At 48.0% G+C, this 27,518-nt stretch overlaps 1 protein-coding gene across 2 annotated transcripts in view; it reads right to left on the bottom strand.

Annotated features, from left to right (window-relative positions):
* Nucleotides 1-9,636: 9,636 nt before the first annotated feature.
* Nucleotides 9,637-27,518, bottom strand: part of GAB3 (GRB2 associated binding protein 3) — a 65,915-nt gene continuing 48,033 nt past the window's right edge. The window contains exons 3-10 of one of the 2 annotated variants that reach the window (XM_075107188.1): nucleotides 21,075-21,291; nucleotides 20,153-20,631; nucleotides 17,557-17,612; nucleotides 16,159-16,414; nucleotides 14,854-14,935; nucleotides 13,079-13,181; nucleotides 11,726-11,839; nucleotides 9,637-10,715 (exon numbers count right to left, since the gene is read on the bottom strand). In XM_075107188.1, coding sequence (XP_074963289.1) covers nucleotides 10,599-10,715; nucleotides 11,726-11,839; nucleotides 13,079-13,181; nucleotides 14,854-14,935; nucleotides 16,159-16,414; nucleotides 17,557-17,612; nucleotides 20,153-20,631; nucleotides 21,075-21,291 — 1,424 coding nt within the window. In that variant the 3' untranslated portion in view covers nucleotides 9,637-10,598. The remainder of the gene's footprint in view (nucleotides 10,716-11,725; nucleotides 11,840-13,078; nucleotides 13,182-14,853; nucleotides 14,936-16,158; nucleotides 16,415-17,556; nucleotides 17,613-20,152; nucleotides 20,632-21,074; nucleotides 21,292-27,518) is intronic. The other variant, XM_075107187.1, reaches the window with a different exon arrangement.

The raw sequence follows: 27,518 nt of genomic DNA, 5'->3' as shown, positions 1-27,518 counted from the left end.
GGCTCTAGACCTTCTGAAGGACGGGTATTTGCATGCTTTCCAAGCCAAAATAAAAGGTAATGTTTTGGGACATAGAAGTTGTATTCCCCAGAGCTCCCACCCACTCAGCTACAGATGTCTTTGGACACCTTCTGCACATCCTAAAGCTTCTGCAAACCTCCTATGAAAGTGTGCTGGAATGTGCTGGAGGCTCCTGGGCTGTAATTTCCCTGTGGAAGCAGCAGCTAGGTATTGAGCAGAGCAGAGTAGGGCTTGCTTCTGCCCATCACCACCTCACCCTGTACCTAGGAGCTTTTCTCGCTGCATTTCTCCCCGCCTGCTCTGACCTTGGCCCTTTGTACTGCGATGGCTGGCGCGGAGGGGAAGCGAGCACCGCCCCGGGAAGTGGCCAGATCGCTGTTTGACAAACAGGTTGCTCAACCCTGGGTTGGAGTTACTGATTGCATCTCATGCCGACCGCTGCGCTGCAGTGCTGGGAAGCCTTTGCATCAACATTTTCCAGGCAGAGGGCCCCGCTTGGCTGTGGTGCAGGTGTCAGAGTTATCAGGGAAATCCAATTTTTAAGTCTTTGCTGACCATTCATAATTGCATGGGGGTATTGAGAAAGCACACCCCAACTGCTGCGAAGATACAGTAGTTGTAGGCAAGACTTCCAGCTGTGATTTTTTTCTGCCTTCTCCTGAGGCTGCAGGTTTCCCTCCCCCAGGTGCAAGGCTGAGACTCTTCCCTGGGTGCTTAGGAAGGGAGAAGGTGCAAGCAGCCGGGTATGTTTTCCTCTTGATCCACACAGCAAAAGGAGCTTGCACAGGGCTTTCAAGCTAACGTGACAGCTTACATATTTGTCTAACAAAGCCAGTGCTCCTATTCTGAGAGTCGTCGGGCACACACAGCTGTCCCCATAGCCAGGCGTGGGGTCTGTGCTGCCTTACGGCTGGACCTGCCGAGCCTTTCCCTGGCGGAAGGACCTCGGGGGTTTTCTTGTGCCACAGAGCTGCTTGAACCTGCTGCTTCCCTGGGAAGTGAGATCAAAGGCAGCCATAGGAAAAATAACCCCAATAAACATGAGACGTGATTCAGAGCTGTTTCCTCTTTCTGCTTGCAGACTCTTGGGATACGGTATCTGCAGGGCTGGGGCACACCTGCTTTTCTGCCTGTAAAGGTTATTTTCCTTGTCTGTCTTGCAGTGGCTTGGGGACCTGCCGGCGCGGCTCAGGCTCTGCCAGCCGGCACCGCTACAGAGGCCCTGAGGGCGAGCCTGACTGCGTGCGCCTCCTCCAGAGAAGCACAAGTCAGAGAGCTAAAGAGGGATGCGAAGAGCTGATGAGTGGTGCCTTACCTGGCACATCTTACTGCTATAGAGTAATGCAATAAGGGTATGCTGTTCTGAATAAGAACGTCTGTTTCTAGAAAAGACATAGACTTTGTACTAGCCTGTAAAACTGAGTATTGGGGTTGTTCACCTCCATAATCTTTTCTATGCACTGTCTCATCTACAGGACTGAAACAAACCTCATGGACAGAGCTGCTCTTCTCTTTGCTCCAAACTCCTGCACGTCCTGTTTCCCACCTCCTCCCAATACAGACCAGCCACTCTACACGCTCCTCCCTCTATTTTTTCACTGAACAACTGCAGCCAGCAGAGTTAGCAAGAGCTCCTTGGGAGGATTAACGTTACGCTGCCAATGGAAAAAAGCAGTGCTTTTGCTTAGATGTTTCCATTTTTGCAGCCACAAGTGTATAGGCTACCACACCTGATGGAATAACACCAAAACATCCCTTTCTCCCAACTTGATCCATAGAGGCTGGAGGTAAATAACAACATTCAAGGGCTTTTTGAGCCAGCCCAGCTGCAGGTTTTGGAGGGAGTAACAGTGTGGTCACTGGTGAGAGGAGCGCAGGGAAAAGGGCAGGTCTGCAATAGAAATAAAACTATTTGATGACCCTTGTGTAGCATTTAACAGTCAGAGCTGTTTAGAGAAAAGCAAAGTCTGACAAGGTGTGTGGATGGTAAAAGATGGTTTTGTGCTATGTATCAACATGAAAAAAAACGTACTGACATTTCGGGAGTTATTCCAAATTTTCATTTCGTGTAAAAGTCAGATTCCGGATGTGCTGGTTGTGGAAATCCATCTTTATTTTGTCTCCCTGTCATTTGTACTTTACATGTCATGCAAGTTTGCTCTTGAGCTGTCTCTGCTGCATCACTCAGCTCTGCCTGGGAAGAGCCAGAGCCCCCCCTCGCCGTCCTCCTCTGCGTGTGCACATTCCTTGTGCTGACCAGGCAGAACAGGACGGATTTCCTTCAGTGGCATTTCCTGATGATTTCTGACTAACTGTGGAGGAAGTCAAGCCAAAGAAATGATGAATATTTCATTTTTTATTAAAAAAAATTTTTTAAATGACATCTCTTATTTTTGAACTGTAAACAGCCTGCCTGCTACCCTGCTGACTGCCTCATCTTCATGGATAAAACACACCAAGGGCCAGATACATTTTCTGCTGGGAAGCCCTTGCCCTTTTTGGGGAGCTTTATTTGCCAGCATCACTACGTCAGGCTTCTCAGTGCTTCTAGATAGATAGTTCATGGTCTGAAAGACCGTTCCTTAAGATGCAAATGCCAGAGGGCTGCCTGCTCCCGTGGCCAAGGGCAAATCTCTCAGCCTCTGCCAGTCTGGAGTTTTGGGGCCCCAAGGGGCCTGGGCGCAACCCTGCGGGGTTTTGTGGGGTGTCGGGCCGCTCGGCAGGAGCAGCAGCAGAAGGCGGAGAGGGCTGATCCATCCCTGCAGCTCCCCCGGGGCTGCCCGCACCAGGGCGCAGCCGTGGCGGGATAACGTAGCCCTTGGTTGGGCACGTCCTAAGGCCGCTTTGGTTTTGAAGGGGAACAGCTCAACGCGTCTGAAATCCCGGCTGCTGAAGGGGACTTCAGCTGGGTGCCCTAGCGGTGGAGGCACCCAAACCCCACTAGGCCTTCTGTTTGAAACCTTGGCTCCCTTTGCCTGGCAAGCCTGGCTGCTTCCCAAAAGCTACAGTAATACCAGAGAGACCAAAGAGTTACCGAGACCTCAGAGATTTTATGAATTCCTTTATTACTCAATCCTCCATCTCTCTCTGTAGAGGAATTGTCTCTCTCAGGCTGTACAAAAGGTCGCATTGAAAGCCCGTTCTGAACTTTGATCTGGATACCTGAAGGCAAAAGCTATGTTTGCCTTCTGGCATCTCCTCCAGCACTGGCAGACACCTGCCAGCGCTGCCTTCATTTGATGTTTTGCCTTTTTCATCATCACATAACTCTACAAAATGCTCTGTGCCTTTCCAAAGCGAGGCGCTTGCAAAGCGGCATCCTCCTGGGGTGGGAGACAGAACTGCGGCTTTCATGTGAGGGACCTGTGATTTTTTTCCTTGTGGGGAAAAATACAGAGGTCTTCCCCATTGATCTGCGCTGCTCATGTGGGGAAGGATGCTAAGAAATAACAGCAGCAGCAGCAAAACCAAGCGTCTTTAAATAGCGGCACAGACAGAGGCACTTCCAAGTAGCTGACCTCCCAGACAAAGCACTGAACGTTTTTGAATGAAGAAGCAAACCAAATTGCAACAACAACCACCACAAACACATGCAAGGAAAAGACTCCCAAACTGTGTTAAGCTTCAAAGCATTGGTGAGGGCCCACCAGCAGAGCAAGGGCTTTTCAGGGTCTTACACAGTGATGAATTTGCCAACGCTGAGATCCCCGAGCTGTCAGAGCAGGGCATACTGGGGCTGTATAACAATGAGCTTATGCTAAAAGCAGATGTGAAAGGAAAATCAAATATCAAAGTAGAACAAAACAGGACGATGAATGAAAGGTTGGGTCGCTCCCTGCTCGCTCCTGCATTACAACAGGGCCTGGGATCAGCTCCCCGGGTGGGAAGGGGCTGAGCCTCCGCCAGGCACATCCTCTGTGTTTAAGCACTGGATGTGGTGCTGCTGACACCCAGTTTGCTCCTATAAATATGTATAACTGGTACAGCAAAGTCTCTCTGTACTCTCTGCATTAAACGACTGGAAGAGGAGCTTTAGATGCTGTTTGATGGGGAAATGCAGCTCTTAAGACCTGTCAAAACACAGCGTGCAGCCTGCGTTAGTTGTTGGCAAAGGGGTAGGACTAAGGCTCTGCAGACCCAGGTGTCGTCTCCGCTGCTCCCACCGGCCTTGGGGGAGTCACTGTCCCTCAAAGTGCGGATGAAAAATCAGAAATAAAGTACAGGTCCCTTTGGCAAAGCTCTTGGATATCTACTGGAGAGAAATGAGGTATCACCACTGTGGCCCAAGACCTGTATCCTTCCATTGATACAGCCCCCAGCGCGGACACAATTACACAGGAATGCCCATTTTTAAGGTAGGGCTCTATTGGGCATCTCAGGCTAAAAAAGACCAAAGCAATTGCACTCTTAACCAGAAGAGCGAGAGAGGCAAAGCGCACTGGGGCGGTAGGGAATTACTGCCTTTCTGGAGGGGTTTGCGAAGACGACCTGGGTTTGGTAACTGGCTGGCTGCTCTGCGGCTTTTTGCTTCAGGGAAGTGTTTTACGTGGTTTGAAACTGCGGATGTGATTAGAGGGGCTAAGCTCTACCAAGGGCTTACACGGTCATACTTTTTGCTATCAGTTTTTTCCCCTTATTATTATCTAATCACCAAAATACTTTGTACAGAGGCGTGAGAAGTCTGAGAGCTTCCTGAATTTTGTGCAGCCTCATACTGCTTTGTTCCAGCACTGTTTACTCACACAGCCCAATTTCTTGACCGCAAGCTCAGAGGGCGTCGGCTCCCACGGGCCGGGCTGTCCCTGCCTGCGCGGATGCTCTGGGTGCCAGGACCCTCCATGACAGCCACCTCTGCTGCTCTGGGAGGTGCACCACGGAGGGGACATGCCGGGCCATGCGGCAGGGGCGTTGGTGGCGTCGGCACGGCTTGCTTCCCTCCGAGGGTCTGGGAGCGGGTGCAGGAGAGGGAGGTCACTTTTCTGGGAAGTACTCCCTGCTGAAACGGCTGTTCCCATCTCTGCCGGAGAGAGGACATGGAAGCAGCCTGTGAACCGGCAGTCAGACTTTATCTGACCTTTTATTTGTCTGACCTGCCCTCCCTATAAGACTGAAGGCGAAATGTCACGCAGTTCCCTTGTATCAAGCCCCCAGGCGTAGGCTTATCTAAATTACACGTGGCTGTGCTTCTTGAGTCACGCAGCCAAGTTTCCATCGATGGCTCGCTAAGCGCCTCGATTCACCACGCTGGGTATCCAGCCAGGATTACAAAGCACACAGATCCAAAAGTGACACTTGCCTGAAGCAATAAATAAACTATTTCCCAAACTATCTTGCTTGTTAGCAGCTAGGCCTGCTCGGCTCTGCTCCCATGGACTGCCTCGTTTCATCTTCAAAACCCCGAGGTGTGCGTGTTGAAAGGATCCCACGTCCCCAGCTCGCTGCACGTGGAAATTACATTAACAGCCACTACGTTCCTCAGCACAGAGCAATTAAAGGATCAGGTTAAATAACAGCTATTCTTTGTATCCAAGCCCAGAGCATATGCTGAACAAATCTGTGCCTATGGTCTACGTCTTCGGTCAGTGAGCGCGGCCCCTTCCTGCCCCTGGGCTATGGCGGGGGCAGGAGCCAGGGCTGGGGTCTGCAACTTACCCAGGCCCCAGGAGGATGCAGAGGCCAGCTCAGGACACAAGTTCATCGCTCTTTGTTTTCCAAGTCACCTGCAAATAATCTTCCTGACACACGGGTGTATGAAATTTGTTTGATTTCGCATCCAAATAATTTATATGAACAAGTCACAGCCTAATAAGACACTTAAAAAATGGAAAAAGCATTAAATGAAAAACGTGGAAGTTTTCCCCGTAAGAACCTTTGCTTAGCAAAATAATTAAAGATCACAGCTACATTTTATATTAATTTGTTAGAAAAAAAGATACAGAGTCTAATGTGCACATATATACAACAAACATTACAATGAAACCTCAGGAAGGCGAGCCCCTTCCCTCTATCAACAACTTACTCCTTTGTAACAGAGATGACTCTTTAATGCTTCCTCACAGATTTACAAATACAAAAAATGTATAATGCTTCATTTGCACAAGACAAAAGTTTATTTTTATTTGAAAAAAAAAATATTCTGGCTTTGACATGGCAAAAGTCTGCAATTTTGGTGGCTTTTTTTTTTTTTTTTAAAACCTGAGCAAGTTTTGCAGAACAGGGGAACAAAGGAAAGGCTTCGCCCTGTGCTTCATTCTCATCACAGCATCCGATGGTCTTTGAATTACTAAACCACTGAATAATTTCAAGTGAATGTAACTCCAAAATCTACATCTATGATGTAATTAGTGACAGGGAAGAGAGCGGGTGCTACTGTTGGCAAAAGTGAGCTGGTTCAAAACACCTGGCTTGAGTCAAACGGCTGTTGACATTTCTCAGGTAAAGTGTTCCTATCTGCCAGTAAGGAATTCAATGCTGCCTCCTGTAATAACGGAATTATAAATGGAGAATACGGTTTAGTCCTAAAAGCAAACAAGTCTTGGATCCTGCTATGCCTTGCTCAAATGTGTGATCACTGAAAGACTGCAGAACAAGGCCACATTAAACCCAAACTGAGTAAAGACCTTGGGAATTCGTGTAACTCCCGGTAAGTACTGAAATCCTGCTTGCTCCAGGAAAGACGTTCAGATCAGACTGATTTCTTTATGGTTCTTTAGGTTGTATTTCAAGCAGGTGTTTGACGCAGGCTATTTTTGTATTCAGTGGCCACAGACAATTTCAGTAAGAGAGATCCATCTCATCTCCGATCTCCTCCGCGCCGTGGCTGGGTGCCGGCATGCCGGCTCACTCACCAGCCGTGCCAACAGCGGGGGGAATCCCGCTGATCACCCTAACAGTAACCACAGGAACGGAACCATTTCGCTTGCTAGTTTTCCACATCGTCCTGCAACTGAGCTTCATCTGGCAACTCCACGGAGCGACACCTCCAATTAAGCAAAAATCATTCTGTTTGTTTAGTGCTCCTCTCCATTTTAACCGAGAAACCCCAGCGGCGCTGGAGAAGGCACTACAAGTGCTGAGCCGGGCAATGCCAGTTCCCCCAGCAGACAAGCCTTTCCTAAGGGACCACTGGCCACCACATGCTCATTTAGGTGCAGAGCCTCTCGCTGCATCAGCTCTCATGATACTTTTTAAATAAATACATACAAATAACAGCATAACAGACCCACAGCAGAAAGAAGACACTACCAGGAGTGTGCCTGGCTGACCCCGGAGCCAGTGCTAACCAAGGGCTCTTGCCTGGGCTGCATTTTCAGACACGATGCCATCAAAAGCTGACTCAGTTTTCAGGTGCTTTCACAGGTTTTCTTTCCTTTTGGCCAAGGGATTAGTATTGAAGAACAGACTTAATTAAACAGTGACTCCTTCTTGCTTTGTAAATGCCTCCTCTCCCGCCCGTAGGCTCTACGGGTGCTGGCCCTGGGCTGCCAGGTTGGCAGCGTGGCAGCCCGTAGGTACGTCAGTCGCATACCACAGTCAGGGGCTGCTATGGCTCCGTTCCCACCAAAATCCTTAGTGACGGGGTGGCCATAGCAGATCTGGCCTTTGCCATCCTCCTCCTCTTTAGCCTCTTTGGACTATTCTGGAATTTGACTAAACCAAAACATTAAAAGCCTTGCGGGAGAACAGCTCTGCTTTTAAAAGTCTTTTTTGTATTTTTTTAATTGCTCCTGTTTTGTTTGTTGTGCTTACACAAGAATGCGTGCTACGGACCCTGGAGCAGCAGGGTAAAAACAGACCTTAAATGAAAAATCTGAATAAACCTCCAAACTTAGCTTTTAGTTAAAAGGTGAAAGTTAGAAACCAGTGAGCAGCATTTGATCGAGATAAGAGAGCAATAGGGGCAAGCAGGGGACACATGGAAGCTGAAAGGGGGCTGTTCTGATCTAAGGACAGTCCCCACCAAGCTGTATGTTTATGCCCTTTTAGGGGAAAAAATACCAAAAGATCTCTTTCTTTTCTAAACTTCTGAATGATCCATTAGCCAGGTTTGTCAGAGTTCAAATATTTTTACAATAAACGAGAATAACAAGCGAGTCAGCGCTCTCCAATAACTTGGTGTTTTTCCACTTCGGAAGGTTTTTTGACCGCATGAGAAGAAACCCTCCAGTCAGACAGGAGCTGATTGGTATGCTATTGCAATCCCCATTGGAGGCTGCCATGCCATCACTCTGCAATTTGGGAGCTGCAGTGGCATAGCATAATGTTGCCTGCCCTTCGTGGATGTTTTCTGTCCCCTACTGTAATATGTGTCTTAGCTGGTCCTTTAACTCTTTCAGCACTGCAGCATACACCAAAAGCTTTCAGTGGCATGTGCTATATAGGTGTACACCTTGAAAGAAAGGCAATTCTTTTGAGCAGAAAGGCAAATGTGTCTATAATTGCGGCCCTTCCTTGCCTCTCTCTCTCTAACACCTCTGTGGAGGCGCAGACCTCCACTGCCTCTCCCCAAACCCACTTCCCCTGTAGCAACACCACACCCAGGGCACAGTTGCTCAGAGCTCTCCTAAATCAGTTTTAGGACAAAACAACTGGGTTTTAACAAACTAAATTTTACACCAGACAGACAAGATTTTTACAGAAACACCTGAATTATTTTCAAGACTCTTATGAATGTTAACTTTCATTTTAGAGCTTAGCGGGGGGGTGGGAAGCAGAGTAGGAGGAAACGGTAGGTCAGCTATCTGCAGTATAAATCTCAGTTTCCCAAGCAGCTCTAATCCAGGACACTTTATGCCCACAGGCCTGGGTGCCCAGTTTGCCCCAGTGTCAATAAAGGCGCTGGTGAACCTCGTTGTTCTCACAGGGTAAGCTAGTAAGAGCCTGGTCACCATGGATCCCCAGCTTTGTACTTGCTCTAAAGAAGCAGCGAGACTTGCAAGCACTTCAGCTCTCTTGAGGTAGGAGAAAAATGGTGTTTCTGTTAGCTACGCTGCCTCTCCCAGCAGGACATGCGACTCGGCCGCGTCTCTCAGCCTCCCAGAGTGCCCAAATGGCTGAAGCAGGATGGGTGCATGGAGGACAGAAAGGAGGAGCCTTGAAATGCCAGCGGTTTCTGCAATGACATTTCTATGACCTCTGTTTGGTAAATCAGCATTTTTGGGATGTCAGATTACAGTAATGCAACGTGGTAGCAACAGGCACGTGAAGGGAGGCCAGTGACTTGGCACTGTCAGAGAAGAAATCTTTTGTAAGGGTCCTGGCTGTCTGTCCTTGCCAGTAGGATCAGACCTCTTATGGCTAGTCAGGCTTAACTGCATGAGCAAAGCCTGCAAGATCAAATCCAGTGTGGGTCACTCAGTGGTACTGCATACTTCCATGACTCAAGTGGCTGTGTGCCACCTTAAAGTAAAGATTGCAGCCAAGCTTCTAAAGTTAAATATGTTATAAACTATACACATATGTGATCCTGAGATAGTGCCTGTAACAAGTCCCAAGGTAGATAAGCTTCCTGAACCCAGAGGTCCTCACGCTGCGTAAGCGCATTGTTTTATTTTGGCAGGCCTGCTAGCCTCTCTCGGAGCACGCTGCACTTCCTAATTCTCTTTTTTTTTATTTCGGGTGGGTGTAGTGAAACAATCAGTTTGGCGACTGCTACCAGCAATTCCAATGGCATTTCTTCTGCAGTTCAGATGAACGCATTCTTGATCCTTTGCCAGTTCTCCCAAGACTTGCAGAAACAGGCTCACAGCTTCCCTTTCTATTTTTTGGCCAGCCAAGAGCTGTGTGCCTACAGCCTCCTGCTAGAGGAGCAGCTGTGCCGTGCTGTGCCGAAGACACTCCTCAAGATAGGGGAGAAAACATCAGTAGGAATCAGATAGAAAGGCGACAAGTATGAGCCACGATGGAGAGAAAAAGCTTAATACGATGACCGTCATCCAGAGGGTCAAAGACCACGCGTTCCAGTCCCATCAGAATGTAGTTCTGTTTTGAGTTTCTGACAACATCAGCTCAGAGTCAGACCTTTTAAACACAGGAGAAAAAATATGTTCCAAAATTCTCTTTGCCTAAGCAGTATATATTCGAGAAGTTCTTTATATTGTTTCAGTATTTTAGCCCTTAGTTGATTAGTCACCAATACCTGCCGGATGCCCGCTGCCATAAAAGCACTCTGAGCATCCACAGTAGTTGTAGAAATATCAAAAAATAGCTTTAGCAACTAGGAATTATGCAACAGAGGGAGTAGGCAGGACTAACTAGATTAATGCAACATGTAGTGGATTTGTTAACATTAAGTGTATGACTCGTCGCAGAATCATGCCAGAAAACGGTACCATTTAGCTTACTGGTAAGGGCAGTAAAAAGGGTAATGCATTACTTTAATCATCAGTGAACCACTCACTCATTCAACATACTATTTTCAGATGAAATCAAAGGTTTCCATTAAAAATGCTATTCCTCTAGAGACTGTAAGCATCTTACAACTCTCTCTGCCTTTGAACTCTACTGTGATAGCTGCTTCATTAACATTGTGGTTCCAGTGCAAAAAAAGAATCCTCCAGATCCCAAATCTTCTTCCTCTAGACTTTCGATTGCCTCTCATCTGTCCATTCCTGCTTAGTGTTCTGTAAAGCTTGAGTCTTCTGTTCATCTACCTGGACATAGTCCACTCTCTGCTCCTCAGAGAGAAAAGGTTTCTGTGGGAGAGAGAGGGAAAAAACAACGTATTAGTTTTAGGCTTGAAAAGGGATGCTAGTGAATCTTGGCTTCATTTTCTGTTTTCCTTTTCCCTCGTTCCTTGATTGCTTCGCTTCACCTTGAAGCTCACAGTGACATCAGCTGACAAAAGCATTGCTTTACAGCCTGCTTTAGCTATAATTATCCATCTGTCACTCTGTCACTCAGCCCAGCACAGCGAGTGAGGGAAACGTGCTGTTCTGGCTATTTTCATGCAGATAATCATTCTGTTCTCATCTCAGTGATCCTGCTGCAGGGATAACCTAACTGCATTTTAACTGAAGGGAGGGTTTAAATTTAAGAAAGCTTGGGAGTCTTGAGTCTTGCACCCAGGAGTATTAGCTCGTAGGGAAAAATGATACACAGGACATAAAATGGCCCAAACCAACACCAGTTCGTGGCTCTGCAATGGTACCTACCCACCGCCTGGGCAGGCTATAAGCTCTTTGGAATAGGGAATGCATTTTCTCAGCATGACTAAGGAAATTGAAATGCTTTTGTTTATGCACGAGTAAAGATGCAGATTTTGCCATGTTACAAGAAGTGGTATAGTTTTGCCCTGTGAATTTACCATGGGCTGTAAACTTGTTACTGCGAAGAGATTTGGGGTAAAACTAGCAGGAAAAGGTTTGGGGAGACTTGATGAAAATGAAAGAGCATGCAGAGATCCTGCAAGCCCCAACAAGCTCGCCCACAAGCCCTCATGGCTGCACATCCCACCGCAGTCTCATGCCCTCTCCCAAGCTTGTGTTAGTGGCATCCCTATGTGTCATGCTAAGGACACCTTGTCATCACCCTAATAGTGCTTTTATTATATTAATCTTGAGCCTGCCAAAAATGCAGTCAGCTGGAAACATGACTGTCTTCATCATGATACTTAGGGCACCTTGCAGAGTCTGGCTCTTGGTCTCGTTTTCCTCCCAGCAGACAAAAAGATAGGAGGCTGTGGCGTTTTTCAGGTGATTCATACCTTCTGTACAGGGGATGGGGAAGCAGAGTTAAAATCCAATGCTAAGTAATCAAGGTTAGATTTCCTTGTCCAAGGAAAAGCACCACTGTATGGAGATGTCGCCTGCCTGTGTTCCTGTTGGGAAAGGAGAGAAACTTTTAATGCTCTTAAAACATGATCCCAGAAGGAAGCAGGACTACAGCTGTGGGGTGGGAGACTCATCTGGCAGAAAGCGGGTGAGGAAGGACAGCACCCATGTAATTTTCTGTGCACCTGGTGCGTAACCACAGGATAACACTGGTTAATTGCAGGGTAGCATAAAGAAACCACAAGAGCCTTTTTTTCCTGGTAATTATGGCAAAACAAGCAAACCAGGCTGATTTTCATTCAAAGCTGTCAGGAAGGACTTGTGCCCAGCTTCTCAGCCCAAGCCCTTGGAAGGCTCAGATTTGCAGGGAAGCCCTCTTAACCATCATCGTTCTATGCGTTTGAGAAATTGTGAAAATTCTGTTCAAATCTAGCAACTGAAAATTAATCTCGGGAAAATCACATGACCACAAACGTACAGAAGCTTTTATTTGACTAGAAAATCAAATGGGGAGTAGTTACAACTGGAATCTCCCTCCTGAGCAGACTTTGATGTGGTAGAGGTGTGGGTTAAAATTTGAGACTATGTATTTGAGGTTCATGGAGATTGTGGTCAGTTTTGCAATATATTTCTATAGCCACTGCATTTGGGCTTTGGCTATGGAGACAAATATGTAGATACTGGCTCAGATGAAGGGATTTGCGTTCATTTCCACCTAAAATTCAAAGAAAACTGAGATTCTGGTCTTTGCAAGATATGACTAAAGAGTGAATGAAAAGGAAGCCACAAAGCCAGATGTTCTTCTTTCATGGGATGGGAAGTGGGGTTAGTGCCACCAGCCAAAGCAGAAGCAATAAGAGACTTTAATGGGAGTTCTGTTTCTGCACAATATTTGGTGTGTTTCTTTAGGAAGTGCACTAACGGCTTTCTGTCATTTCCTAGGAGATTTTGCAGGGCACACTTTTAAAAGGTGAAAAGATTTAATTTTCCTTTGCCTTAATGAGTTCTCATGTAAATATGGCTGATCCCTGTGATCTCTTGGAACTGCTCAGCAACATTCGTGGGCGAACAGCTGAGTTCTGCAGAGCAGAAGAAGGGCTTCCCTTATCTCTCTGTAAATTGGTCCCAGTGTCTTCGGTTTAAAACCGTTTCATCATTTTTTTAAAAAACAGAAGGCAAAGGACAAACCTCCTCAACATTTTTCTTAGAAAACAAACTTCTGCATTCTCCATCAATGTGACAGAGCAGAATAAAGCAAAGGATGGCTGTGTGAAAATGAAGATTACCATATGAATGTAACTTTCTTCCTCTTCTCCGGAAACTGAATTGGCAAATATTCTTGCTGAATTAATACCGTCTCTTTCTGGTGAGATAAAGCTCATTCGATTGCTATGAAGAAAAACACAGGAGAAGTTAAGGAAGCATCTTACAGATGCTCTGAAATGAAGCCAAAGCCTGACACAGTCCATATGGTGAATAAACTCACACTAATGCTGCAGCCTTTATGGAGAGGGTGTTCAAAACCACTCCTTAGTTCTAGAAAAAGTGCGCTATATTGCTATGAGTGGTTTTGTTAATTTTTTTTTTTCTAGTATTTACAAAAGTTTGCCATCTCTGGCATGACAGAAAGCCTAAACCATCGAAGCAATTCTCCAGCAAGGGGCACGGAGACAGATACTATTCAGGTAATATGCGCCGATGGGGCGGTGAGTTGTGCGAGTATCCACATTTTGGGGATTGGTGTGAATTAATCAGCTACTGGAGGTGCAGGCAGAGGAACTTGTCTGGCTTTGAACACAGGGTAAACACATGCTATCCGTGTTATGGAGGTGGCTGCAACTCAGGCCTTTTACAAGGAAATCTCTACCACTAACGTAACTGTCAGAGGTGTGTCGTGAGTAAACTATTGCAGGCCGGCACAATGGGATTAGCTGTTAGGAAATTAGATGGTCACTTTGTGCAGCATGAACAGTATAATTCCTTTTGCTTTATTAGTTCCGGGCATGCTTTTTTAGTTTTGTTAATGTAAAACATGCAAACCCCCTCTGAGCTTATTATCCTTTGGGACTCTGCACTGTGTCAGCACTAATTAACCACAGTGCTCTGGCAGGGATGCTTGGGAGGCAGGCTACTGGGGTTTCCCTAACGCACGGCACGTAGCAGGCAGCGCTGAAGGGCTTAACTGGCTTTGGACTGTATGGCTGAGAGGGGTCTGCAACTGAGAAATTGCCTATCTCATGTCCCTTTTGTCCTCCCAGTGATTACCTGAGGAGTGGAAATGTCCTGTCTGGCACTCATGCTAGTGGAAACCCACATTTTCCAGAGTGCCTGGAGAATGCGGAGGAGGTTGGTGGGAATTCCTGGCTTTTACATGCACGCTTCAGCACAGCTGGCTCCCCTGTCAGCCTTTCCCCATAGCGCCAACATCCCCCCAGCCGGCAGGCTGCAGTCCTCCCCTGCTCATGAGTTCCATGAAGCCAAGTCTTTCACTGACCTTGGAGCCCAACAGTATCATCTGTTCATACTACCTGGGCTTTGGGACCAAAACCATTTGTTTTACCCCACAACTAATTTCCAATGACAAAAGGTCACGCCAACAAATCAAGTCTGAATCGCTGTGTGGCAGTGCAGAAGTCTGCACCCAGGCTACAAGTCAGGCAGGTCTTTATCTCATCTGGTTCTCCTTTGCTATATTAATTTTCAGGAACAAAAATGGCTCTATCTTTTTCAAAAAAAAAAAATTCAGGCATGCAAAGTTCTTAGCCATTGCAGCAGCCACACCAGAGTGCGGACCAGCTCTGGCCTTTTCAAAAGGAGCCTTCAAAACAGACCTAGCATCACTGCATGACACTGAACTCACTGGAGCTGCCTGTCATGAAAGGGAGCCTTGCTTTTTAGAGAGAGCAAAAGCCTGGGGGACGCTGAAAGGGGCCCTGAGGAGTTCTTGTTTGTGGACTTTTCCAGGAAACTGTTTCTTGTGGGATGTGATAAGTTATTTTTAACTCCATTCCACAATGTTAATGCTTAAAAGATTGGAACAGCAGGTTTCTTGTTGACTTACTAAGGCACAGTCCACATCCTGGTCACGGCAGCGTGCTCCCGGATTGTGGAGAGGTTCCTCAAGTCCAGAGGAGGTGGCCGTGCTGCAAGTAGATACGAAAGAAACTACATTTCCAGTAGTGGAGCTAATGGAAAGTACAGACCGCTTCGAAAAATGCAGTTTTATATTAACAGCAAGAACCTAACCGAGTATTTCACAGAAAATGACTGATATATCCAGGACAGAAATCAGTAACAAGCGATCACTTCAGTCAGCGCTGGAAAACAAACTCTCTCATTTACCCTAAAATAACAGAACAACAATATAACAATATATTATACATACAATATATTGCTATATTAACAATATGACAATAGAGTAACAATGGGCATAAGGAGAGCAAATGCCCCACAAGATCTGTGTGCTTGCCTCAAATCTGCTCTGCATATGCTGCCTTCAGGAGGAGAGGCCAGTTCAGCCTGCAGGTCAAAACAGGTTTTGAGCTCCCTTCTAAACAAAAAGGTCCTGCACGTGGCGGTCAAGATCATTCTTCTCACCAGTCCATGTACATTTTCCACCCCATTCTCAAAACCCTCTAAGGATCTTAGCTTGCTTTGCTTCCTGGCAGTGCTCTAAATTTCTGTCCCCACTTCACAGGAGCATTTCCTGGACCAATTTCTGAGCAGCCCTGTGGCTATGCAGCCCAAAGAACTTTAATGTAGGCTAGGCTTAGGCAATTTCTCCACTGCAAAGCTGAATTTTGTCCCCAGCATATCGTCTGGAAGTTCAACCCAGATTTTGGAGATGCCATGAAAAGCAGGAGTGGAAAATTACCATCAGCAAAAGCATCTGCAGGAAATTCCTAATTAAACCAAGGCAGCTGTGCCTACCCAGCAGAGGTTTAACCAGCAGCCCACACATCAAGTTTTGAGTATTTGAGTGTTTGGATGTCCTGTCTGTGGAAGGTCAGGGAGCTGGTGAGACAGCAGGACGTGCACTTCAGAGTCGCAGGATTTAGCCTGCCATCTCTCCAAGGCTACGTCCATTTGGTGGTTTGCAGAGTGGATCTGAAGCCATGCACCACGCTAATGCAGCCACAAGGTCTCCGACTGCAAAAGTAGGCATGGACACTCTTCCTGTGCTCACAGACGACCCTTCAGGCACATCCTACGTTATAGGACTATAAGCCACTCATACAGCAATTCAATCCCTCTTCTAGAGTGGGAAGCACTTTAAAATGTGCCAAGGACACTATCAAAGGTGGTCACCCATGTCCCTGCTATCAGGACCCCCTGGCTGCCACTTGCATTTTAGGTCTGGGCTTACATTTCCTACGAGGCTTGAGGTCTCGGTTCACTGGAGGGGGTTCCAGGTCTGAGGGAAGCTCAGGTAACGGGCTGGTGAGTTTTTCAGTGCTGACGACAGGGAAGGTAAACGTGGCTGAGCCGGGGCTCATGGGGATGTAGCCATCGGGTGAACAGTCAGAGCTGGGCGCAGAGGGAGAGGTGCTGGGGCGCATGGGCACGTAGCTGTCCTCCGTGCCATCCGAAACAGTCGAGTAGAGCGGGGAGAACCGACAGGGCTTCAGAAGAAAAGGAGGAAAAGAAAGATAAATCAATATCAATAAACGAATAGCTAACCCCCTGCAAGCCACGAGGTGCTGTGAGCTGGCAGCAGATCTGAGCCGAGACCCTGGCCAGGAGAGTCCTGATGTGACCTTTCTGAGAGGCACAAGCTGGAAAGACGAGACAAATGCCTGTGTTCAGATACACACTCCAGCTTTGGAGTAGTCCACTTCTGGGCTTCTCAAGTCACTGCTGGAAACTAGGACCAAACTTATTGGTGACTGAAGTAGGTTAAATCCTCCAACTTCAGAGAGGCTTCACTTGCCTCTCCCAGCAGTAATGCTGACCTATAAAACGAAGGAGGCTCCTTTATACAAAAAAATACACCTGAAAGAAGAACATCTGATGAACTAGATTTTTACAAATGCAGAAGCTGAGAGAGAAGACACACAGACCTACAAGTTGCTTCTGGTATCTGAGAATAAACACTAGAAATTCATTTCATGCAGGTTAGTACTGGCTGAGCGGTGAGAGGGATTGATTGCAAACCTTGCAAGCTTTCAAAGGGGAAAAAATATAAGTTGCCCGGCACCAGAGCTTACATACGAGCAGCAAAGGCTCTTCTACAGAGAAGACAGCATCCAGCACCAGGCAGAAGACTATGTGATGTGTGATGGTGCTACATACAACCATGTCTGTCAAAGGCTGAGTCAGGAAGCTTTGGACTGACAGAGCCCTGAACCACAGGCACTTTGACAGCAGAGACTTTCCTATGTCCTAAAGAAGAGATATTCCCCCTCAGGGCCATGAAACGATAGGCTTCTTTAGAGCCCTTTTTTCAAGAGATAAGCGGTTTTCTCAGGTGCTCTTGCTCAACAGTTTAATTCTCGAGGCTGCTGGTATGCTTTTTCACGAGAGACCTGGCTTCATCTGCTTTAAAAAACAGGGTGGTCAGTGTTACGGCCTCCCCCCTCCTCTCTCAAAGGCTTCCTGCAGCCACCAAGAAGCAGCACAGAAGCTGCCCAAAGCCAAGTGCTTCTTCCATTTTTTTATTCTTCTGCTGAACACAGGAATGATTGAATATCAGGATGTCAAATACTTCACTTTCTGAAGTTTGTCATGTGTCAATGTTTTAAATTTATGCAAGCAGCGTACTTACCAAATTCAAGCTAAGCCTCTTATCCCGACTTCTTAAGGAACTGCCTTCCATGTCTGCTGCAAGGAAAAGAAGTGATTAAAAATGTGATAAGGCAGTGCAACCTTACAGAGATAATTCTGGAATAAAGCATATGGCTCTAAAATAATTAGAGCTTTATAAGGATTCCACAACTCCTAGATTTATCCTAAATGAAGAAATCCAATGATACTTAAGACCAGAACCAACTCAGTCGCATTTCAAGAATGACTACATCTATTTTAAGTATGCTGAAACGAAGGAAGATGCTCATGTATAATCCAGCTGTAACTTACGCTTCCTGTAACACAAGCAGTTGGGGTGAAAGACTGGTGTGGTGTGGAGAGCAAGCGACCAAGCAAAAATTTAAACCTAGTTCCTGCTCTAGTCCCGCTCTGTTTTCCCGTCTGTCAAATAGGGGAACTTATATGAAAATGGAGTGTAGGGAATATTAATTAATTACTGTTTGGAAAGCTATTTAGGACCCTTGTATGTAAGGTGCTAGGGAAAGCACATGTTATTGTGCAGAGGATGCATGGGGGAACTTCATGGTAGGAGAGAAAATCTTCTCTTTGTCATCCAGAAATGCTGATGTGGTACAAGCGGCTCAAGCTGATGGGGAGCAAACAGCCAGAGACAAGGTCACAGGTCAGTGTCCCCGTGTGCAGGCTGGCCTTTCTCTTGGTGTAAGTCAATTTTATTTTTGAAACAAAAGGCAAAAACCTGAAATTCAGCATTCGGTGCAGAGGAGATCAGCAGTGGGAGCTGCTTACAACTACCATCCCCTCCTGGAAAAGCATTTTCTGTGCAGAAAATGGCTTTTCTCTGGGAATGCCTTAAAACCCTGCAACCATGTTAATCCAGTCTCTGCTCTCATGGCAGAGATGTCAGCACTGCACTGCAACTGGGGGTCTTTGTGGTGGTATCAGCGTAAAGTGCTAAACAAGAACAAAGCAATACTGCTAGTGCGGATCTATATTCAGATAGACACAGTCACTGTCCTGGGACAGCTACATTTATTTATTATTTTGGCAAAAAGACATTCAGGCGCAATGCTCCAGCAGATGCCAGGATACAGGTGCCTCACACATGTACAGCTTGTTCCCCTTTATGGCACCACAACCAGCATACACTGCCTTTGCACTGGGTTAATCACATCTGTTCGGCTTTTACAGGTTGCCAAGGGCAAAAAATGAAGTAAATAACTTGAGTGGGCTCACTCCGGGAGCTGGCGAGGAACAGCTGCTTTCCCCGTTTCTTTTTCTGATCTTTCTTGTTAAACACATTTTAATTCAGAGTTTAACCTTTCAAATACTTTCAGCTGCACTTAGGGTAAGAAAAAATAGCAGCACTTATTAATTCATTGCTGCCCCCTGTCAGGCAGAGATAACCTTGCAGCACAGTAGCGGAACATGACATTTGGCTACTTAATCCTCTTAAAAACATTTTGGCGTAAATTGAGTTGGAGGAACATTAACTAAAGCACGCTGGCAGCATTAGAGCAGCACACGTGCAGAAGCAAGAGCAGCACCTTTCAGGGAGCAACCAAGTGTAACTGATAATTAAGAACACCAATTCCGCTGATGGGTGTTTCTCCAGAAACCTTCCAAGAATTGTTTGAACACTGATAAACAGGCTGGACAGAGGTCTCCTTGCTTTAGCTTCTGAGCTGTAAGAGCAAGATCTAACAGCCCCAAACACTGGCTGGTCATTCAAACTACAGGAGTCTAAAGGATGTTTGTCCCTAAAAAACCTGCATTTTCTTCATAAAAAAATGACACATCACTACAAAGTACTTTATGATTTCCAGCCAGTTATTCCAGCTGCCTCCCTGTTCTGTGGCTCCACAAAATAAAACTCTGATACTGCCTAGGGTGGTTTTTGACACCCTGAGGTTCTGGGGTTTTGACTGTTATTTTTGTTTCTGATGACAGTGTTTCAAGAACAAGTGGAAAAGTCACCTCAGCTCAGAGCAGAGCTTGCTTTGCAGCAGAGCCTTGCTCTGCAGCGGTTTTTCAGGCTACCCTGACTGAAGTGCAAGGACAGAAGGGGATTTGCTCAAGGACACAGAGAGTCCCTGGTTCAACCAGGATTACATCCCATCCCCAGTGTCTCCCTGGCTTCCCGTTCTTTAAGCTGCAAAAAAGACATGCTGCTGTTACGGAAAGGACTGGATGTAGCGAAGCAGCACAGTTAAAGGTATTTCCCATGTGCAAGCCCACATTTTGATCTGCATAGAATTTGGCATTGCCCAATTCAGTGGCTGGCTTTTCATTTTTGTTTTTCTACTGCTTGCTTTTCTGGAGAGGGAGGGGGGCACAGAAAACTAACAAGTCATGAGGCACCCTGAAGAGATCACAACCAAATTGCTGCCCATGAGTACACACTGAGGGGCTTTTACAGAGGAGGAGCTGCATATGAGAGGCAGGTCTAAATTCTGCCCGCTAATTTGAAGCAAGCACTTCAGGTTGCTTTGGGCGGCGTATGACTTTGCAGGGAGGAGGACAGGGAGGCACAACTGGAGGTGGGCACCCACTCTGCGCTTGTGGGCAGCTCCATTGGCTCTTGGAAATTCACTCACCTTTCCAGTTCCTCACGTTGTCTAAGCTGGACAAGGAGATCCTCCTGGGCACCAGAGCAACCTGAGCCCGGCAGATCCCTGCGTGCCCGTTCTGGAGGGCCCCGCCGCCCACCTCATCCCCTCTCCTGTCTGAGAAGTGGGTTGGCTTGGGCGGCCGCGGCGGGGGCGTGTTGGACAGGATGTCCAGCTGGGTTACGCCGTAGGGCAGTGCGTTTTGGCTCTTGTCAATCTGAAAGGTTGGTGTCAGTGGTGTCCCCAGCAGTGGAGAAGAGGAGGAAAAGTCACTGGGTGGCCCGGTAATGTCTATGTTTCTGGACACAGTGCTGGGATTTGCCAACGGGGCCCCATCCTGGTGCACAGTGCCAGCATTGGATGGCTGTACAAGGTACAAGGAGGGCTGGGACTGCAAGGAGTCAACAAAAACATCATCCGATGAGGTTTGCTCCAGAGATCTGTCTGAATTCGACCAGCTGTCACACCTGCACAGAGACAGAGATCAGGACCTGTGCTTTCCTTTTCTCCTGGTTGCAACTGAGCAAGTACACAGCAAAAAAGAAAAACCCAACCCCACAGTTTGGGACAGTATCTGTCCCTTCCCTATGGCTGTGGAAGGTCCCCCATGAGCTGGGCTGGGGCACTTTGGGTGGCAGCAGGCAGAAAGGGTGTCTGGAGAGAGCCATATGTGAGGTCCCCAGCCACCCACCCTAGAAAGGGGCAGGACCAACATACAGCACTCAACTGCTAATCTGCACTATGAAAAGTGCCCCCCATAAATTGGATTAGGCTGATAGTCCCCTGTTGTGCTCAGGAGCCTACCCTAAGTGGCAGGGCTTACAGGCTGGTTTGCCCCAGTTTCCCAGGGCATCACTGGGCAGGCCGAGAGTGGCTCCAGCCTGACGCATCTGGCAGGCCCCAGACCTACCTGTTGTGGCTGAGCTTGCCCGACTCACAGTTGGAGAGGAAGAGGTAGTCGGGGAGGAAGACCGACTCTGACTCGCTGGGGGTCTCCTCCGCAGCAGATGCATCAGCAGCAGCGTGATCGACCGAGAAGGAGGGATCGGCGATGCGGGAGGCATGGGTGGAGGCGGCTGGTGATGGCTGCGGGGACGAGGTCGTGTGAGACAAGCTCTCCACTGAACCTGCAATGGGAATGGATGGCCCCATCTGAGGGATGGCTCTGATTCACCCTGGCCCACTGCTTCTTCTGGCCATCACCACCTTGCTTTTGCACCAGGGATGTTTTACACCAGAGTGGCAGTGGGTCAAGGCAAAAACTGATTCTGGGGAGAGGGGACCCTGGTTTTGCAGCTGCTCCCCCTGCCTGGGCTGGGCACACCGGCTGCCAAATCAAGGGGCTGCAGGAGGGGGAGATCCCCCTTGCTCTGGGGTCCCTCATTCCTGCAGGGCTGTAGCATCCCTCCTCTGGACAGTAATGAAGAGAGCCTCTGCTGAGAAAACTGCTGAGGCAGAACAGTCTGTTTTATCAAATATTTTTTAGGACCCAATGCAAGTAATTAATCTCCAACAATTCAAATTAACAGTAACAATGAAAGGGGTTGATTTCTTCCCACTTTCTAGATATCAGTGGACAAAACTGAATTTTGCAGCTCATGGAGTAGCTGGATTTGTTGCATCTCTGAACCTGTCTGCAAACTCCTTGTGCCTCTCTAGGCTGGATATCAAAGCCATGAGCACTGTGCTGTACCTATTTTTGCCCACCTGGAGGCTCATTGGCTCTGCTGAGGAAGGGGACACTACTTTTCTGGAGGCCACAAGGCACAGGGGAGCCTGTGCTCAGCGACACCTTCCCTGGGCATAACACTCCAGTGCCCCCCAACACAGAGAGGGGTGGCAGTGGGGAGAGGAGCAGGTTTGGGCTGCAGGCAGCAGGGCTGGCCCAGGCTGCACAGAGCTGGCCGCCTGCTCAGCTCCAGGTTCACCTCCAACCACCAAGGCCACCCCTCGCTGCAGCACATGGCCGAGGCACTCATATCCATCTGTCCCAAGCACTGCTGGGCAGCAGAGACAAGTTGTTGAGCGGGGACAGAGGCTGGCAGAGTGACGAAAGCCAGGCTGCTGAGCAGGAGGGATGAAGGAATGATGGCTGAGCCACACTGACTTAAGGCTAAGCACAGCCTCTGGCCCAGCTTTTGGGGCATTTTGAGTCAAAAATTGAGTCCTTAATGCAAGTCAGACCTCCCACCATGGGCAGGTATGGATTGGGAAGGACCTGGGGTGTCTTAGCAGAACAGTGCTCCAAAGGCAGCAAGCTCAGCCAGTGACACCAGGAACACAAGCCCTCAGTTAGAAAACATGACTTTTTCTAATGAAGTTTCAGGTTGCTGTGAGGCGGTTCCCTCACCAGGGCTGTGCAGGGACCAGGCAGCACCCACCAGCTGCCCTAGCTGTCCCCGGCACCTGCGCGGTCAGCAGTGGGTACACATCTCTTGCTGAAGTGCAGACGTGGCCCGAGTCAAAGCTGCAAAACCCTTATTCAAAATGAAAAACCTCGCAGCAAAAACAAACACAAGAAGCCAACTACTGCTGATAAAACCAAACCAAGCATAAACATGCCTTCAAAGCATAGCAAGAAGGCAGATTTCTTTAATGCTGAAATCCAGAATTTGCTGGAAGTGCTGGGAACCAGCCCCTGACCATCTGCGTACGTGCTGCAGGCCAGATCCTGCATGGTGCAGTGAGGTCCTGGGATCCCCCGGCAGATTCTACCTAGCCCTCAGCTCACAGCAACAAGCCTTGGCACTGTGCGGGTTGTTGTAGTCACTTGTCAACCCTGGGAGGTGCTAGGTACAAGTGCATGCAGGTCAGGAGGGGTGGAGACGGCTGCCAAGACTTGGGTGGTTAGCCAGCAACGTCACTGAACGCCAACAAAACCCTCTAGTGACCCAGACTTCCACACCAGCCACAGCAGGCTTCACCACATCATCTTTCTGATCTCAGTCAGAATAAAACAGCTGATCTCCTGTACTACCCTGCACCTCATCCCTTTAAACTGGGGAGGGAGCTGCCTCTTTCCTTCCCACCTACCTGGGTGGACTGCCTGCTGCTTCCTCCTGTTAGCTTTGGAGGTCTGGTGCAATGGCAGACCCCAGGTCAGCAAAGCACATAAGCACGTGCTTAAATTCAAGCTCAGGCAAAGCATTTGCTTAATTTTGAGCAGGTGCTTATAGCAGCAGGATTTTTGGCAGCGAGCATCTGGAAGGAACGGCTTTTAAGGGGTTTCATATTTGCAGAGTAGAGCTGAGAGCTGCAGCCTTCCCATCTGAAAAATAACTTTTCTCTTGTTCATTGTGCTGGCTCAGACAGTAACTCTGCTTTCAAATCTTGGGCTCAGAGAGCTGTCTTGCAAGCTGAAGATGATCAAATACGCACTGGGCTAACTCCATAGGGATCTCAGAAAAGCATGTTCACGTCACCATCTGACTGCCTTTTTTAAAAAAAAAAAAACAAAAACACAACACAGCTAAAAACTGCCACAATGCTTAAGAAAGAAATTAATGACATTCTGGATTATTAACACAGAGAACGAACAGGCCTGAACTCCATCTGGTACTCACAGGGTTTAGCCACAGATTATCCCATCAGGAAAGGCTGTGAGCTGCAGACCACATGGCAACTGTTGTGAGCAGGAGGGAGGGATGGGGACAGCGCAGACCTGCCCTTTTCTAACCTCAGGGGCTCAGGGACCTGCAGCCAGCTCCTAACAGGCTGTCCCTGTCCCTGCCAGCTCTGCGGGTAACCGAATCAGCATGCATTAAAGTTGTACCACGACAGCAGCTGGGTAGAATAAATTATGCATGGCCACTTTCAACAGTGAGAAGGCAGAGCATAGGTTTGGTGCCTGCCCTCCCCTTTGCCAGAGAGACAGCAGGAGGCTTCGACTGCCAAAATAACTGCTTCAGTGGGTAATAACCCAAAAATCTCTGCCCTGCATTGACAGGGAAAGTCACTGTGGAAGATGCAGAGAATCCTCTGCTGTGACTTTCCCCATAAATGCAGGGCCGAGAGAAACAGAGGGCTTCTCCCTCTGGCTACAGACCCCAGCCCACTACCCCAAAATTGTTACAATGCGACAGCAGTACAGGGACACAGTGAAATAGGGGCGTCGTGCTCGCAGCAACTCCCCACCAGGCTGCATGGCCATACCAAGGAGACAGAAATGCCACCCATCCCTCCTGGCCAGGGGCCAGAGCCTGACATTAAAGAGCAGCCTTGAGTCTGTGCAGCTGAGAAGGGATTTCTTCCCACAGAGAGGAGTGTATGGAGGGAGTAGCCCCAGTGCCTGCCCTCCAGCATGGGCTGCGAGGAGCTGTCACACTTCCCCTGAGCTCCTGCACAAGGGCCAGGTGCTGCCATGAGCAAGCCTGCCAGGACACTGCTGGTCCAGCTTTGTATGGGAACAGAAGGGGGAAATAAAGTGAAGACGCTCAGGAGAAAGCGTCTCTGCAAGCAGAGCAGTCCCTCAGCGCAGTCATCCAGGCTCCCCTTGCTCCCAGCATGCTGCCCTTGCTCAGGAGATGCTCCCCAGTGTGGCTGCAGCAAAGTCCTGAGGAATCAAACCATCCCCATGCCATGGGGGGCAGGGTCTGTGCACATTGGCAAAAGAACAAAGGAGAGACATCTGAGGCAAAGAAACCATCAGAGAGCAGGCATAAAGGGAGGAGGTCCCAGCAATGGGCAAGGATGATGTGACAGCAGCAACCAGAGGTGAGGGAGAGGAGCAGAAACGCTCTAATCCAACTGCCAGCAGCCAGGGCGGACCCAAGGGTAACCTGTCACTTAGGATGACCCTGCCAACATCCTGCTCCATGCACTGTGCAGGGAGGGCACCCGTGAGAGGGCCTCCCCAGGGACATCAGGCTCCACTGAGGCCCCGGGAGCTGTTGGAGAGAGTAGAGCAACAGGGGAGCAGTGGAGATCAGCAGGGACCTCCAGGTAAAGGGTTGTATCTGGAAGCAGCCAGGCATTTACATGGGATGTGGAACAATACCTGGAGTCTGTGGAAGAAGTGAAGAGGGAACCCAAGACAAAAGGTCCCTCTTGGGCTGAGGAGCTGCCTGCCAAGGCATGGCCTGAGGGAGTATTCAGTACACAGCTATAACCTTTGAAAGTAAGGCTTCCTAATGAAAAAGGCTAAACTTTCACAGCAGTTTCTCCAATGAAAAGCTGCTATATTGTGTCAGTTACCATGGTTTCAGCTTGCATATGGGATAAAGTGTGCCCATGATGTCCCATAGCCACCTCATCTCATCCCCTCCCCTGCCCAGCTGCTTGGCCCAAGCATCCTCTCAATCCCCTCTGTGGCCACAGGTCCTGTGGGGTTGGGGAACAACTGCTCTATTGGGAGCCTTCACCAGAGGCGGAAGCAACATTTTTACATAGAAACAGTAGGAAAATAGGGAGGGAGGCCTCCTCTTCTCTCTTCCAGCTGCCTCCCCTGAAGGTGCCAGCTCCCCCAACATTTTCAGCACAGCCAGTGGCACGGTTTCTTGCAGCAGCTGAGTGCTGCAGCGTGATGACTGCTGCTGGCAAGTCCTTCCCAACAGCCGCCCTCCCAGGTGCTTCCTGACATCTGCCTGCAGCTTGCATTTTGCCTCTGTCTCTCAGCTGTCCCCTCTCTTGTTGACTAAAAAGCTGTCCTTAAGGGCCAGCCGCAGTTTTGCTAACTTGTCTGCATCTGGCTGCTTACATGCCAGACCAGAGGCCTCTGATGACTGGGACCTGGCTGCTCATCCGGCTTCTTTGCTACTGGAAGGGACTAACTGGGAGCAATGGGACCGTGTTTACAGCTGAGTCACTGCATAAACCTGTGGCTGCACTTCCTGTGCATTAAGTGGAAAAAGCAGCAGACTTAGTTTTGGCCTTGAAGTCACAGCAAATTTTCAGATACGCAAGGATGAAGAGTGATTGATTTCACAATAATATCGGCTTTGAGATTTATTTTAATACACAGAACAGCTTATTAAAATTTCCTGCAATTGATGTGTCTTTCTTTTGATGATTCATTTCAGGAACTTTTTTTTTTAACACAGTAACATTTGAGTTAAAAAAGCATATGGCATTTAATAGAGCTTTTATCTTCTTATGTTAATTTTTAAGGGTAATTTGTTTAAACCTACAGACTCTTGGGGGATTTAGGTGCTTCCAAAAAGCTGAAGCAATTATCAACTGTTTGAAATATGATGTGCAACCTGTGGAGCTCTGCAGATTTAAATCAGAGGATCTGAACATGCCCTGCATCCTGACCTGAATACACCCCAGACCTGACCTCACCGGCATGAACTGCAGGATAAATAGAAGATCTTATGAGCTATATGCCATTAGAGGTACGATAAGCACTTGTCTGGAAGCTTAGCTTATGTGGTCTGTGATAAGGGCTGTAAGTTCAGGTGCCAGGCTTTATACTGAACCAAAGCAAATGTTCTGTGCCGCTGACCTTCTTGGGGGATAATATCAGCCTTGAACAGAGCGGAAAGCTGGGATGTCAGCTTTCCCAACTGCCACACCAAGAGCTGTCACTTTTTGTCCATCAATGTCTACACTAGCAATCTTTGCTGGGAGACAAATACCACTGTGTAATACTCTGAGTACTGCCCATGTGTAAGTCTTACAAGCAATGCTGCGCTGTACCAGCATAACAGAACAGACATTTCCCAGTATAAACGCATCGATCTTGGGGACAGCCGCTGCCTTAGCTCGTCTGCCACAGATCACATCTCCCTATGCACATCCTCAACACAGTGCCAGCAGAAGCCTGCATACACGTTTGAGAGGCAAATTATTTTTCTTTTTTCTGTTTTGCATGGAAAGACTTGCCTTCATTTCAGAGTAATTGGTAAAATTATATCTAAAATAATACTGCACCAGAAGTAGCAATGCAAGACCAACATCTCAGTGTCAAAAAGGGCAGATCAGTAGGAAGGTGATTACTGAGTAACCCTAATTACAACCAAGCTCTAAAGGGCCATTGACTCCAGTCCCTCAAAGCTACCAGCTCTAGTTTGCAAGTTGCATTCATGGGCAGCTTGTACTGGCACATAAAAATCTGTCAGCATGTTTTCCCGGTGGTCTCTAAAGTGAATGGGAAGGGAACGGATGTCACATTTATAACAGGACAGTGCTCTTTCCACTCCCATTTCCTCTCAGAATAAACTGCTGAAGAGAAGATTAAAGGAGGCCAGGAACCACCATAGATTAAAATAAAACACCTCACCATCGCCTTTTGTTTTCTTTCAAGTTACGAGGTAATGGTATGGCTGTGCAGCAGTTGTAGACACCAGCAGCAGTCTGAGCACAGCAGCACAGGGACCGTGGCAGGATAATCTGCCCAGCCACAGTCCATCCCCAA

Source organism: Phalacrocorax aristotelis, chromosome 11 (assembly GCF_949628215.1).
Source record: "Phalacrocorax aristotelis chromosome 11, bGulAri2.1, whole genome shotgun sequence".
NCBI classification, from domain to species: domain Eukaryota; kingdom Metazoa; phylum Chordata; class Aves; order Suliformes; family Phalacrocoracidae; genus Phalacrocorax; species Phalacrocorax aristotelis.
This window is presented reverse-complemented; position numbering and strand designations above follow the sequence as displayed.